The 13,948-nt window shown below is 38.7% G+C and overlaps 1 protein-coding gene across 3 annotated transcripts; it reads right to left on the reverse strand.

Moving 5' to 3' along the window:
- Positions 1-5,753: 5,753 nt before the first annotated feature.
- otx2b (orthodenticle homeobox 2b) lies at positions 5,754-13,522 on the reverse strand. Of its 3 annotated transcripts, XM_066694597.1 has the most exons (5): positions 13,411-13,522; positions 13,209-13,292; positions 8,850-9,076; positions 8,112-8,263; positions 5,754-7,608 (listed from the first exon to the last, which is right to left on the reverse strand). In XM_066694597.1, exons 3-5 carry the CDS (start codon positions 8,944-8,946, stop codon positions 6,988-6,990), a joined length of 870 nt encoding a protein of 289 aa, XP_066550694.1. In that variant the 5' UTR covers positions 8,947-9,076; positions 13,209-13,292; positions 13,411-13,522; the 3' UTR covers positions 5,754-6,987. The 3 variants fall into 3 exon arrangements, with proteins under 3 accessions (XP_066550694.1, XP_066550695.1, XP_066550696.1); XM_066694598.1 differs by having other exon boundaries at positions 13,209-13,522; XM_066694599.1 differs by lacking the exons at positions 13,209-13,292; positions 13,411-13,522 and adding an exon at positions 11,100-11,420.
- Positions 13,523-13,948: the final 426 nt, after the last annotated feature.

The following is a 13,948-nucleotide window of genomic DNA, read 5'->3' on the forward strand; positions in this document are numbered from 1 at the left end:
CATTATTATATGTTGTATTTATAATTCTGTAAGGGAGAATTTTTTTTTTGTCGAAAATAAATGTTTTATAATTTATTTTTCCCAATATTAGTGTATATCAGTAATGTAATAGTTTAATACATTTCATCATTTCACTACCAGCAATCTGGGGTGACACAGTTACAGACACCTATTTGATACTATGTGTGAATAAACATGATGCCCTTCAATCAAAAATAACATTCAATTGTTGAAAGGGGGGAAAAAACGCAATGCAGGAATACACGTTTCCTTGTCCAGATTCTCCAAGAGGTGTGAAGTTGATCACAGACCAAGTTAAAAAGCTGTGTATTCTTTGCTTAAACAACCAGGGGTGTTTACTTTAACACTTAAACAAGTCTCACATATAAGTTTGTAAAGATATCGTCAAATATCGCTGTGAAGTCAAATTGATGGTAATACACTTTTTACGCACAATAACTATAATATAGATCTACATATGGCCTCTATATCTATGATTTTGTTAATTCTAATATAGTTATGTGGAAATAAGTTTTCCACTCGGCGCGCTCTGTAACTCCGTAGAAGCGTTGCAGCAAAACTATCTTTAGTTCATAAAATTGAACCGAATGGGGGGAAAAAGGCATTTCAATTGCGGTGGATTAACAGAAAACCCTTCTTTTCAATGGGATGCTCTCTTCCTTATCTCTGTTTAAACTGTAGTGTAACCAATGGAGAGTTTCATCTGCCCGTCATTGTGTACAGCGGGGAATGTTTAAACCTATTTAATTTGGCTAATGTGGAGTTTTACTGGAGGTAAACAAAGCAACCATTTTCTTTGAGAAAGCAAACAGTGGGCTGAAATGGAAAGACTGGAAATAAAACAATTAATAAAATAATACTACTCTCACAATGAAGTGACCGTCTCTTCTCTCACACAAACACAAGTACAACTACATCAGATGTGAAAATGAATGTAAAGCATACAATGATTTTGATTCTGTAAAATCCGTCTATCCAGCGCAAGGCTTTTAAACGCACGCTTTTTACACAGCTGATAATGTGTTCAAATATGAACTTCAGTGTAGGCTGCAATGAAATTGAGTCGACATATATCAAAATGAATAATAAAACATGAACAATGCATATGGAGAAAAATGTGTCTGGCCATTTAAATTGGTCGACGTTTCTAAATCCCCTTCCTGAACATTTAAAATATAATAATAATTATTATTATTATTATGACCAAGGCACTTTACCTAAATTGTTCCAGTAAAAAAGTTGTATATATGGGTAATTATATGTGATATATTGTAACAATTGTAAGTCGCCCTGAATAAAGCCGTCTGCTCAGAAAATGTGTATTATTTTTACTGTGTAATTTATTATTAAATATTGACTAAAATGATATCTGAATAGTTTTTAGTTTTCTCACTACTTTCAAGTTAAACTAAATTCACAATACAGTAAGGGTAGATTTTTACCGTGTTTACGTCATCTACAGACAACCTGTAGTTGTGTTATTAAGTATTGTTTGACTGGACAAAATCCACTTGTTTAATTGCACCCTGCACTTAAACCCCAAACCGAATTTCAAATCCTAAAGACTGAGACGGTGCCTTGGGAGAAAAATAGTGATCTCCTTGTATAAATATTGTGTGTGTGTGTGTGTGTGTGTGTGTGTGTGTGTGTGTGTGTGTGTGTGTGTGTGTGTGTGTGTGTGTGTGTGTGTGTGTGTGTGTGTGTGTGTGTGTGTGTGTAGCAGCCCTATTCCATTAACTGACCGGGAGACACAATCCCTGGTGTCGTGCGGGTGGCGTGTCCCCGCAGCAGCCCCCTGATCCAGATCTGTCCAAATCGATACAGCGCTTGGCTTCGGCTGACCTTGTCATCCAGTTTATAATCCTTACAGTGTATAGTACAGACAGGACGGGGCAGGTCTGAATATAGTTATTGTGATCATTTAAAGGTGATATCTCGACGGGATCCTTCAAAATACCTGTCAGAAACGTTTACAAGGAAAGCTAAATTATTATTATTACTAGTAGTAGTAGTAGTAGTAGTAGTGTGCAAGGTGCAAACTATCTTGAAATAAAATTATACAGGCATGTTATACATGTTCTATCAGTGTAATTCACGTTTTAAATGTATATATTACAAAGTAGCTCGAGTTTTTTCTTTGTCATTTTACTTTTTTCCATTTCTCTTGGGAAATAAATAGATTTTAAACGACACGATCTTACACGTCAGTCATGTAGTGAACTGTGTGTGTATTATTATTATTATTAATATTATTATTATTGTGCATAATATTATTAATAGTTGTAGTAATAGATAGTAGCAGAAGTGATGTTATTCACCTCTAGTACACTATTCACCCATTGTGGAAGCTTGAAAAACAAAATCGGTTAAATCACATCTTTAGGTGCGTTCGGGGGGGTACTTATTTTAAAAGTGCAATATTTTTTTTCTTCAACTTCCCTGCAATATTTCATCTTCTAAAAAGTGGGTTAAAATTCGCAAGCTGTTTTCCACATGCGTTTGGGTATATATATATATAAAAGATTTGTCAGCTGAAATCCTACCAGCCATTGCATCCTCGACATACTCAATGAAAAATTCTGACCCCCCCCCGCTTCCCACACACACCCTTCTCTGTCCAAAGGAAGAATATAAAATCAAAGTTAAAAGATTCTCATTAGCCAAGTTCTTTAAATGTTTCGATTATTTCAAGCCAGTGTTTTAATTAGTGTGTTTCCTTTAGTAAGGACCCGAGTGAAAGGCAGATTATTGGCAATGTCAAGGATGCTAATTGAAAGTCCGACTTCTAACAATTACAGGAGAAGCTTGGAAACTAATTAAAGATCCGACTGCCACTGACTTCGCTTCATTCAGACAACTCACAATTACTCGGAGTCAAACCTTTTGAAATAACCGAGGAGCCGACAGTAAACCTTTTTTTTTTTTTCCTTTTCCCCCTTTATTTTCCTTATCCGATTTTAGTTCTGTTAAGTTCCCCCTTTATGTGGAAGGAGGCTCCAGGGTGCCTATTGTTCTCATTAACAGGGTAGGTTTTCCCCTCTTACAAATCGGATTGTATCCAAAAGCATAAAAACAGCTTCAAACTTTTAATGATCAGGCGTCTTTTCGGCATATCCATGTACTTTTTTTTTTTTTTTATAGACGAGTCAATCTTCAGATCAATCAACATCTTTAAATAAATGGAAGATAACCCAGATTTTAAACGAAGCAAATGTGTATTTATGTATATGTGTGTATTTGAATTCATAAACAAATCTAAAAAAACAACAACAAACTAGAAGGTTGAGCTCTTTTCCTATCAGAGGTTGAGGTAAACTTGTAAATATGTTTATATAGTAAGAAATGCGCACTCTCCGTTGCTAAAATAATTGCAAAGGTCAAATCTTTATTTGAAATACTTGCGCCAGAAACCCTGGGCCCCGGAGTTTGTGATGTATGAATTGCCCCGAAGAAACCCTGCCAGTGAAATATTGGGATTAGCCTTTCTAGGCTGGGATTAATACTGCTTTCCCATGCCACACATTCCTATTGCAACTTCCAAGGAGGGAAAGCCGGGAATCTATTCTTCAAGTTATGGTCTTAGTTTTCACCACATTAATTGGTGAATTCTTACATCAATAATAATTATAATGAATGATAATAATCATACATGCATAATACCTGTTTTTTTCTTCATGTAGTTGCGTGTTATTTAATCTATAGGGCTAGACCAAATCAAAACTTTGAAACAACCCGCGGATAGCAAATTACAAAGTTTTACCCTATCGCGCTTTGATTTCTGAATGGTTTAGTGGCTTCTAACAATAAATTCAATCACGATAAGGTACAGATTTAAACGTTACACTTTTGATTGGGTCTAGTCCCTAATTAATCAATTATAATCAGTATTCCAAGAGCGCCCAAAATGTAGAGTCCGGAAACGAGAGACAAACTGGGAAAAGTGAATGCTTAGTATTCGTGCGTTTCAAATTCATATTTAACAAGGTCAAGACTGTTTTTGTGTTAAAAAAAGCAAACAATTTAGGTATTTAAATTATTTGTTTGAAGGAAATGTAATTTTAATAAAGCCGAAAATTGCAAATGGACTGCCTCCAGCCCCCGGGTCTCTCAGCGGGGATTTTCACCGGACTGTGTGCACTCCTTTATTTATTAGAGGAAAGTCTGTCCAGGCCATTCCATGAATATAACAAGATGTTGGTTAATAATTTCCCTGCTGCTGTACTCAATGGAAGCCCGCCTTAGAGGCGCATTTGAACTTTTCATTTATGTCCCATTTTTCTCCAAATTAGAGAGAAACGACATTAATTAAAATAAGATGCACGGAGCGGTGAGACAGTGGAAGACAAAGCCTACTGTAGGAAAAGTGCCTTAACTAGGCTATATAACTATTTACAAATCAAACTAACTTTTAAGTCACTAAAACTGTAATTGTGGAAGACGCATCTTAAACAAACTTTTGAATCCAAGCTTTGAAAGACAATTTTCAGTTTAGCTAAAGGATGTGCTTTTATATTTCACCTTTTCACTCGCCAAAGCCACGACATTGAAATACATACCTGATTTTATATGCCTATACAAATATAAACTCTTAACCGTATCCTCTTAATAATAATAATAATAATAATAATAATAATAATAATAATACATTTTGATTTTACAAAACTAAAAAAATAAGTTTAGTTTTCCTTTTCCTGTTCAACGTTGAACTTTGATAACATGCGGAAAATGAAGTGGAGAAGGCAGTTTAGCGACTCTTCTTTCTTCAATTAACTAATTACAGGTTTGGGATTCTAGGAAGAGTCTTTTGTGAGCAGAATATTTCTGCATGAATTACCAACAGATTCGGGTTACACTGTATACAGCTACAGCCTCCCAGTCGAGAGAGGAATGTGCTTTACTTTTCCTAATAAAAATGCTGGCTGTGCGTTTGTGATATTGTAAAGAAACCTGGCACATACCGTGCAATTTGACTGTCAGCCCCTGCTTAGCACAGACGTGTAAAACTACACAAAGCATTTCTCCATCTCGCTTTTTAAGCGCTCCCAATTGACAGGATACCTGAGCCAAGTCATTTTCTTTTCTGCTCTTTCTTTTCCTTCTCTGCTGTATTCCGCTCCATTCTTTAGCTTTGCTTTTTCATTTTTTACTTTGTATTTTTTTTCATTCATAGATTTAATTCCTTGAAAAAACAAACAAAAAACGTCAAACATCTATATTAAGATTGATCAGTTTGTTACATTAAAAATCCACATTTTTAATACGTGTTTTTAAAATGAGATTGGTATGCAATTAACTTAAAGAAACTCACAATAACCAGATCTTTAGGGCTAATAATGTATAGAAAATGATCTGTGACATAATTTTGTGATGGTTGTTTGGGAGGGAAATTACTTTGTAACTGTCACAAGTTAAGTAGTCACACCTATATAGTTGTATGCATTTACAGAATACAATTGTCACGTTCAGTTATGATTTTTCCTTTTTAGACGAAATGTGGAATAATATGACCTCGACATCCCGAGGAGTTTAATAATAATAAACAAAGTCAGAGAAGCAGTCAAGCCTGTCCTTGTATATGTAATAAAGACCTGTCTTTAACATTATAGGCTAGTTAATCGTGTTACACTCCATCTCAAAACACCAGATAATTGTAGATAATTATTTTCCACTTTGAATCTTTATTTCTTTGCAGTGCCTGGGGCTATATTCAGGAAGAGCGGAAGACAACTGGATTTGTGCTAGAACGACTTTAATGTAGTCATACAGATGTGCGAAATTCAAGGCTGACGTTTATGCATATATATACTTATATATAATATTCTATCAACATTTGCAAACACACAAAAAAAATCCAGTTTTAATTAAATAGTCATCGCATCAAGGGTCAGATCAATTGACCTTTATTAGTGTCCACTGTTTCGGTGCACTGGCGGCTCACAGGACCACCACTCAAGCCGTACTAAGGTCCATGATATTATTCAAGATATTCACAGGAGAGGCGGCGGGAATGGAAAGTGGGTTTGCAATGAAGTTTTCTCCTCCATACACCGACCCTCTCCGGTTTTAGGTTTGGGGTAGTCGGGAGGATCTAATTTAATCATTATTATTTTTATTGTATTTTCTCATTATTAATACTTTTTTTTTTCCTTGTTCCAAAAGTTATAAACCTATTAAAATCACAGCAGAGCAGCCTCGCTGATGCAAAGGCGCTCACAAATTGCATACAATACAACAGATCACAGTTTCGAAGGCTAGCACAGATAAAAAACACATATGTACCATTTATATAAGACACACACTGATTGTCTCTTAAAAACTACATATTGATTCCTTATAAACATTATTATTAATTTTTTTTTCTTAAATAAAGTAGTGCATCCAGGTCGCCTCGGGGGCTCGCAGTCCACACACCGTCCTGATCAAAGGGTCTCTCGGTTGGCCAACCTGGAAGTAGGTCGGCAAGTTTGAAGGAGCTTAAGGAGCTGCCCATTCCAAGCACTTAACCAAGGATTGACTCTTGATTTATTTTTCTTCTCTCTCTCTCTCTCTCTCTCGGATAACGATTTGTTCCGTGGCATTGATCAAAGTTAGGAAGAGTTCACTCCGAGTTTTCCTTAAATTAACCAACAGGTGTCGTTTGCAGACAGACAGACACGCACAGACAGACAGACACACACGCACACACACGGGGAGGTGGTTGTCTGTTTGCGCCCTGCACGGTTAATGCAAAGAAAAAAAAAGTCCACGACCAGTATTGGGATGATCTAATACCTTTTTTTTTCTCCCCAGAGTGGGACCAAGAAGTGTGCGGGGAAAGGGGCCACGACTGAGACCGCATCCGCCATCCAACACCTGGCTATATCTCAGAATGGTCAGTCTTTTTTACGCGCATGTCTGTTGGAGGATGGCAGGACTATATGTTTTTTATTTGATTTGTATTGTTTATATTATTGTTCGCGTTTCATTTCACAAAACCTGGAATTTCCACGACGAGGTCTGATCTTTGTAATCCAAGCAATCAGCATTGAAGTTCAGCTTCCAGGAGGCCGCTTGGTCCTTATAATCCAAGCAATCCGCGGTCGAGTTGAACCCTATCCCCGAAGCCCCGTAGCCCTGGGCGGAGAGGGAAGCCGGGGATTGGTTGAGGTGGCTGGTCACCGCATTGGTGCTCATGGGGCTCAGTGTGGAGCCGGGCCCGGGCAGCTGGTGGTGCATGGGGGTGAGATAAGACCCACAGTCCATCCCGCCAAAGTAGGAAGTAGATCCGGCGTAGCCTTGGCTGTATCCTGACGCCTGAGTGTAGGTCATCGGGTAGGATCTTTGCATGCAGGAGGAAGAGGTAGACAGAGGGTCGGACAGTGGAGAGATGGAGGCCGGGCTCCAGATCGACACCGGCGCGCTGCTGCTTGAGATGGCCGGGACCGAGGTGCTGGAAGGCGGGGTGAACTGGCCGCTCGCCCCGCTCTCGGAGCTCGCCTCTCTGGCCGGAGAGCTCTTCTTCTTGGCCGGCCTGACCTTGTTCTGGCCTCCGTTCTGCTGCTGCTGCTGCTGCTGGCGACACTTCGCCCTCCTGTTCTTAAACCAGACCTGCAGAACAGGAGCAGCGGTTACACAATTGCAACAAATCAACCCAACACCAAATATTGGATCTACCAAAGAAAGTGAATAATGGGGAAGGGCATTGCTTCAATTAGTTGTAAACTAATTTTAATACGACATAACATTTTCTATCAATTAAAATGTGTCCTGTTAGATATCATGCTTAATTAGTACAATTAACAATACTATTAATAGTCACTCCTAGCAAATGTATACAAGCACCTGGGCAGATGATTTCCCTGGACAATTGTAGTGTCCTTTAGTTACTTTACAACAATGAACCTGTCCTGCAGTGCATTCGTTTTAAGACTAACACCGCAAGCATCTTCTGCTTTGAATTCACTTTTGTCGGGCAATCTCCAACCAGCTGGGAAAAGTCTCATCTAGAAGAGGAGGCCTCTCGGGTTTATTGTGAAAGCGGTCTAGGCCCCACATTAAAGGCTTTGCTAAATGCACAGAGGGTCTGCAGCCGGCCGGGGGTCGCTGCTCACCTGCACCCGCGACTCGGGCAGGTTGATCTTCAGCGCCACCTCCTCCCGCATGAAGATGTCCGGGTAGCGGGTCTTGGCGAACAGCGCTTCCAGGACGTCGAGCTGGGCGCGGGTGAAAGTAGTCCGCTCCCGTCTCTGCTTCCGAGGCGTTGCTGGAAAGAAAAATTAAACATTTATTATACATTCATATGTTGTTGTTTTTTAAAGTATAAAAACAAATTTAAAAAACTCCCCCACCCCCACTGATAGACAATTCCCAAGAAAATGAGATTATGATTATCTACTATTACTTTTATTTAAATGTCTACTAATTGTAAAATAAATAAATCGTTTTTGAATATAACAATGTCGCCACTGCCAGTTTCAGTCACTAAGTAATAATAATTGCGTTAAATAAGACCTGAACACAGAAGCGCTTCTTCAAACAAGGCGGCCCAGTTACATCATTAATTTCAAGCGATACATTATTAATATCCAGTGTTATCTAATCATGCTGAACATGTGTTACTGTAAAAAAAATGCTTTATAAATATATTTACAAACGACATTTTACTGTATAGTAAAATAACCAAACCAAAATGAAAGAAACTGCTAAAACAAACTTAAAGCGAACACCGTGAGCAAATAAAAGGTGTATATTTGCATTTCAGGCAAGAGCAAGACTCCGAAAGACAATGCAATTTAAAAAATAACGAAATCACAAATAAACAAACAAATAAACAAATAAACACCGCTCACCTGGGTAGCCCACCGACGGATGAAGGAGGTCCATCCCGGAGGTAGTTAGACTCAGTCCATTGACTGTGTAAGGTGGTTGCTTAAGATACGACATCATGCTAAAGTTGGGCTGGAGGGCAAAGTTGGCAAAAATGGTGAAAATTGAACAGCAGGCCCCTCGTAGTCCTTGGTCGGATTTTGTCCTTTCTGGCCCCGGCTGGATGGCACTTTATACCTGGTCCACAAACCTAAACACAAGGACAGAGGCTGTTGGTGAGCGGAATGGGCTGCACTGCTTTATATCTCTCGCCTACTGGTTTGATGGGCTCCTGTAGCAGCTAAACCTCAGTTAAGAATGAGCGTCGTCCTGCTCGTCCACTGCTCTTAAAGCGGCCCCGGACCCCCAGCTGTCCCCGTGAACTGAGCGAGACTCTGCCTGACAAACGTGCCCCCCACCCCCCCCTCAAAAAAAAAAAGCTACACCCCATAATTGCAACACGCCTTCTCGGAGAACAAAAACACATTCGTTCAAATGCACACACATTGGGCCACAATTTGCATAGGACCCCTAGGTTCGGACTGGCTAATTGTCTCCAGCATAGAGGGCTTGATTGGGGGCCATTTGCAGAGACAAAGGCCACTGTTGGCCAGATAAATAATGCTGATAACAAAAGCCCCGTTGGCGAGAAACAAAGACACAATGCAGTCTCCCCATTTTGTAGCCATTAAGCTAGCACAGCTTCTTCATTTTAATTATATCTGCGGGCTTTGTCTGCATAATGGCAATCGCTGTAAATTTAAATGGGACGTAATTAAAATGTGAAACACCAGCACTTTAGCAAAATAACCAGATTCTTGAGGAATTCTCCCCAAACTGCAATTTCACTCGAGATGAGAGTGGCATCGTTTAGTCTCTTAGCCATTTCCACCTAATTAATGTCCCCGGTAATTTGATTTTGAAGGTAAGAAACAGGTTTATTAGCCTATCGACAAGTGTTGATTATAAGTATCCAAAGTGACTTGCGTTAAACAAACAAGCAATCAACTTCCAATTACAAACTCAGCCTTTGCCTGCTGTCACAACATCTCCTTGCTCATTTAAGGCGTTAAAACCAACTTCAACTTATCCGTTTGAAAATGGCTTCAGGATACCAAACAACATCCTGGATTATACTAGAAGAATAAAGGTTTATACTTGGATGTACAATTACGATTGAAAATACGATTACTTCCCCACATTTTAAATAATGTGAAATATGCATTCAGTAATATGCATCACTGTAAGGTAATCGAATAAATACATCTAACTGTAGTCTGAAACAAAATATAGCTGGGTATTTAAGTGATAAAATGTACGTATTGTGCACAAGACCAATGCAGTAAATTCATTATCAACTTTAGTCAAACTTTTCAGGAACCACAGCAGTATTGGATAACAGCCCCTTGCGGCATTAATCAGCTTTCTGAAGTGGTACTAAGACAGATTTTTGTAATAATATTATCTGATCCCTCCCATGATATCATCACTTTTGTGTCTTACAAGTTTCCTGGAGCCACCGAGAGTCTCCAAAATGGCGACCATAAAATCTTCATCAAATGTTACGGAGAATGATTTTATACAAAAGTTTCGATAGAGGCTAAACGAAAATATTAATTTATACACTGTATATGTCATTATTAGTTTTGTACTATCCATACGACATCTATGTTCATATAATATAAATAGTATTTAATTATTGCATGTGAAATATATTTATACACTAATTAAATATATGTACCTGCCATAAAAAAAAGTTTACATTAAAAATATAACCCACAGTTTTATATGTATTTGCACGTGGGTAATAATTTGACCTTATGTTCTATAGAAAAACAAAACCGTAAAAAATACAAAAACAACAACAACAACAACAAAACGAGTCTCTAAAGGCAAAACATATTGAGAAACGGCAGATGGATAGGCTATAGTACATTTGAGATTGATCGTTTTCAGTTTTAAAACCACTTCTGAAGTTCAACGGAATATACAAACTTTTTTCCTTCAATATGCATACATATGTAATATTAGTAATGTATTTAATCAACTAATTCGATCAGTTTTCTTATTTGTAGATCGACTTCATCTCCCTGAAAAGTAGGGAAGTACTACTGGTGATTTATTTTATTATTCTAATTATTTTGAAATCTCCAGGCTTTTCAAATGTTTCCCAGTACCAACGTCCCACTATTTGATTCGCCCTGAATTCGTGCATCAAAGTCAACGGTTCCTACCTGTAGAGCTGCAGGGGTGAGGACTCAGACGTGTCTGTTCTGTGTCAATGGGACCACAATCGCACACTTTATATCCAACGGCTACCCGGCCCAATCTGTCACTTTTTTATTTTTTTTTATTCCACGGACCCCATCTACCAGTTGCTCCACACCCGTTCAATAATAATTACCCTGTCCGAGAATTAATTATAATAAATGTTTTTTTTTCTTGATCAATTAACGCGATAATCCGGGTGGCACGCGCTTCCTAATTACAGGACGCTAACCTCGACTCCGCGGCGCATTTGGGCTGATTAATTTTCTGCTTGATGAAAATGAAACAAAAAAGACATAGACTGGCATTCTGTGTATCAAACCCAGCCGATTGTCCGACGCTTTTTTTTTCTTTTTTTTTTTAAACAGGGCCTGGATTTCGGCAAATGCAGTTTTGCAAATGTAGTCTAGGCTGGAAGCGCTCAGTCTTAATGTTTAAAGCTTGATATATATTTGTTTACATATATAGCCTTTTGTATATATTCATATAGGCCTATATATCAATGCATTGCTGTGGCGAGAGAAAACTAATCTGCCTGCTGCCTTTACGGGTAAGACGGTTTAAGCTTTATTTAATTTATTTTTTTAAGCGTTTCTGAGAGACATAAAAAGTACAAATTCCGCAAGGCAATTTATAATTGTGTATTTAGGTAGGTAATTGTGTATATGTGAATAAACACACACACATATTTATGCATATATGTGTTTGTGTGTGGATGTGCATATGTTCCTAAATATAGATGGTGAAATAGATTATTTTGGTTACTATAAATGTCTACTACAAAATACATCTTATTGTACATTAGTGTTATGATGGGATTCCAGTACAGAAACTGGAACAGTTGAATTTCGTTTGTATCTACGTTTTATTTCCTTTGGGAGGGTAATGTAAAGCGCAGGCAAGCTCTGTTTGACTCCACTGACTTGGACGCTAGTGATCTGTATTGTATCTGTACTGATCAAGGCAAAATCTTTGAGAGAACCGTCTCAGTTTCAAACTCCATTTTATGTTTCTTTGTGGTTGTTTTTGTTGTTGTTGTTTTATAAACCCATACAGCCAGGACAACGCACACAACCCAAAGTGAGATATTCTGATACAAATATTAGTTCAAATACACAAAGTACTGGTCAGTATAAATAATAAATAACAACAACAATACAAATAAATTAAAAAAAAAAATGTAGGCCTAGCAACCGTGTTTTCTATTTTTCGATCACAATGCATTTCCAAAAGCTTTGCTAAAATTAAGAATATATAAATTGTGTGTGTGAAAATAAATAAATACATAAGTAATTATATAGTGTGTGTCCATTATGGTGACCAGGTTGGAAACCTGTGCATCAATAATTAGGATTATATTCTGTTTTCAGGCTGTGCGACAGCTCTGTCTGAGCGGCTCCGGCTCCAGCGCTCGGCCGGGCAGGGGAACAGGGGCGAGGAGAGGGTGCAAGGAGGGCACAGAGACTCCCATACACGCCTCCTCAATTACCGCTCTTTGTCTGCCTGCATTTCCATCACAAGTGGGGACATTCAGGGGAATTGGGAAGAAAATAAGTGCAGGAGAAAGTTGCGTCCTGAGTTAGTTTCAGAAGCCCTTACAAATTGTGGATAATAAGACTCGGGTCGTTCTGCAGCCTCTGTGTGCGAGCAAAGCGCAATTCTCCATTGAATTATAAAAATAAAAGCGTACATTTCAAACAGGTCAATAAAACTATAAAACGAAACAAAGCCATAAACAACAAACAAACAAACAAACAAACAACATAGGCGTAGGTGTGTGGGTTCCAATACAATATTGTATTCGAATGCAGTATTAAACGCGATGCTAAAAAATTGTTTTGTATATTGAATATTTTTGCTCAGCTGGAGCTTTTTGTAAATGTAACAGCACTGATTTCCAATTTTAAACACATAATCCAACCAGCTATCGGTGATTCAAACTTTTCCCTCTTCCTCTCAATACTTTATAAAAAACCGACTATGGTAAAAACGTCTTACTAGAGTACGAAGCAGTGCTATTTTGCCAAACAACAAGGATTAAAACGACAATAACGATCAACACAGATGACACTTACCTGATATGCTGGGATCGCGTTCGGCCAAAAAAAATATATATATATATTGCTGCCCCCCCTTGACAAATCTTGAGTGACGAAATCCTGTAAGAGAGAAAAAACAGCAGCAGAGGAAAAAAAAATCAGAAGAATTTAAGCGTCAACATTTTGTGCGCAAATGGAAGCAATGGCGAAAATCCTTGGGCAGAATTAAAATACATACGGCGGGGATGTGTTGGTCTTTTTTGGGGGGGGTGAAGTTGCCGACTTGCGTTTAGAGAGCGCGTCCTGTCCAATAAGAGAGGCTGGGAGGCTCAGAGCTGAGGTCTGCTTCTCTCTCGGGGAGATTTGCTGAGGAACAAATCTCACCAGCAACTTTTTGACGCAAACTCCCCAGCCAATGGCAGCGAGAGGGTGATTGACAACGTACCCAGTTCGGAGAAAGAGGGGGAAACATAATAACAGAGCACCAACACACAACGGGAGGGGGGTAACCACTCTGCGGCTGTACCACATCTCCTATACTCGAGGCTCAGGGTTGGAGGTGCCAAACGCATGAACTAGAACCCTAATGTGTGTTATTTTTTTAGGTGTCTCTTTTATTATGTCCTCCCTTTATTTGACTGTTCATTGAATCCAAATCCATTCAAACTTGGATCCTTAGACCATCAGCCACAGGCATTGTGCTTAACCCCCCCACCAACAAGTTGCCAAGGTTAAGATAATGCGTCTGACACCCCCAAAAGCACACGATTAATCAA

This window comes from Amia ocellicauda, chromosome 21 (genome assembly GCF_036373705.1).
Source record: "Amia ocellicauda isolate fAmiCal2 chromosome 21, fAmiCal2.hap1, whole genome shotgun sequence".
Taxonomy (NCBI): Eukaryota; Metazoa; Chordata; class Actinopteri; order Amiiformes; family Amiidae; genus Amia; species Amia ocellicauda.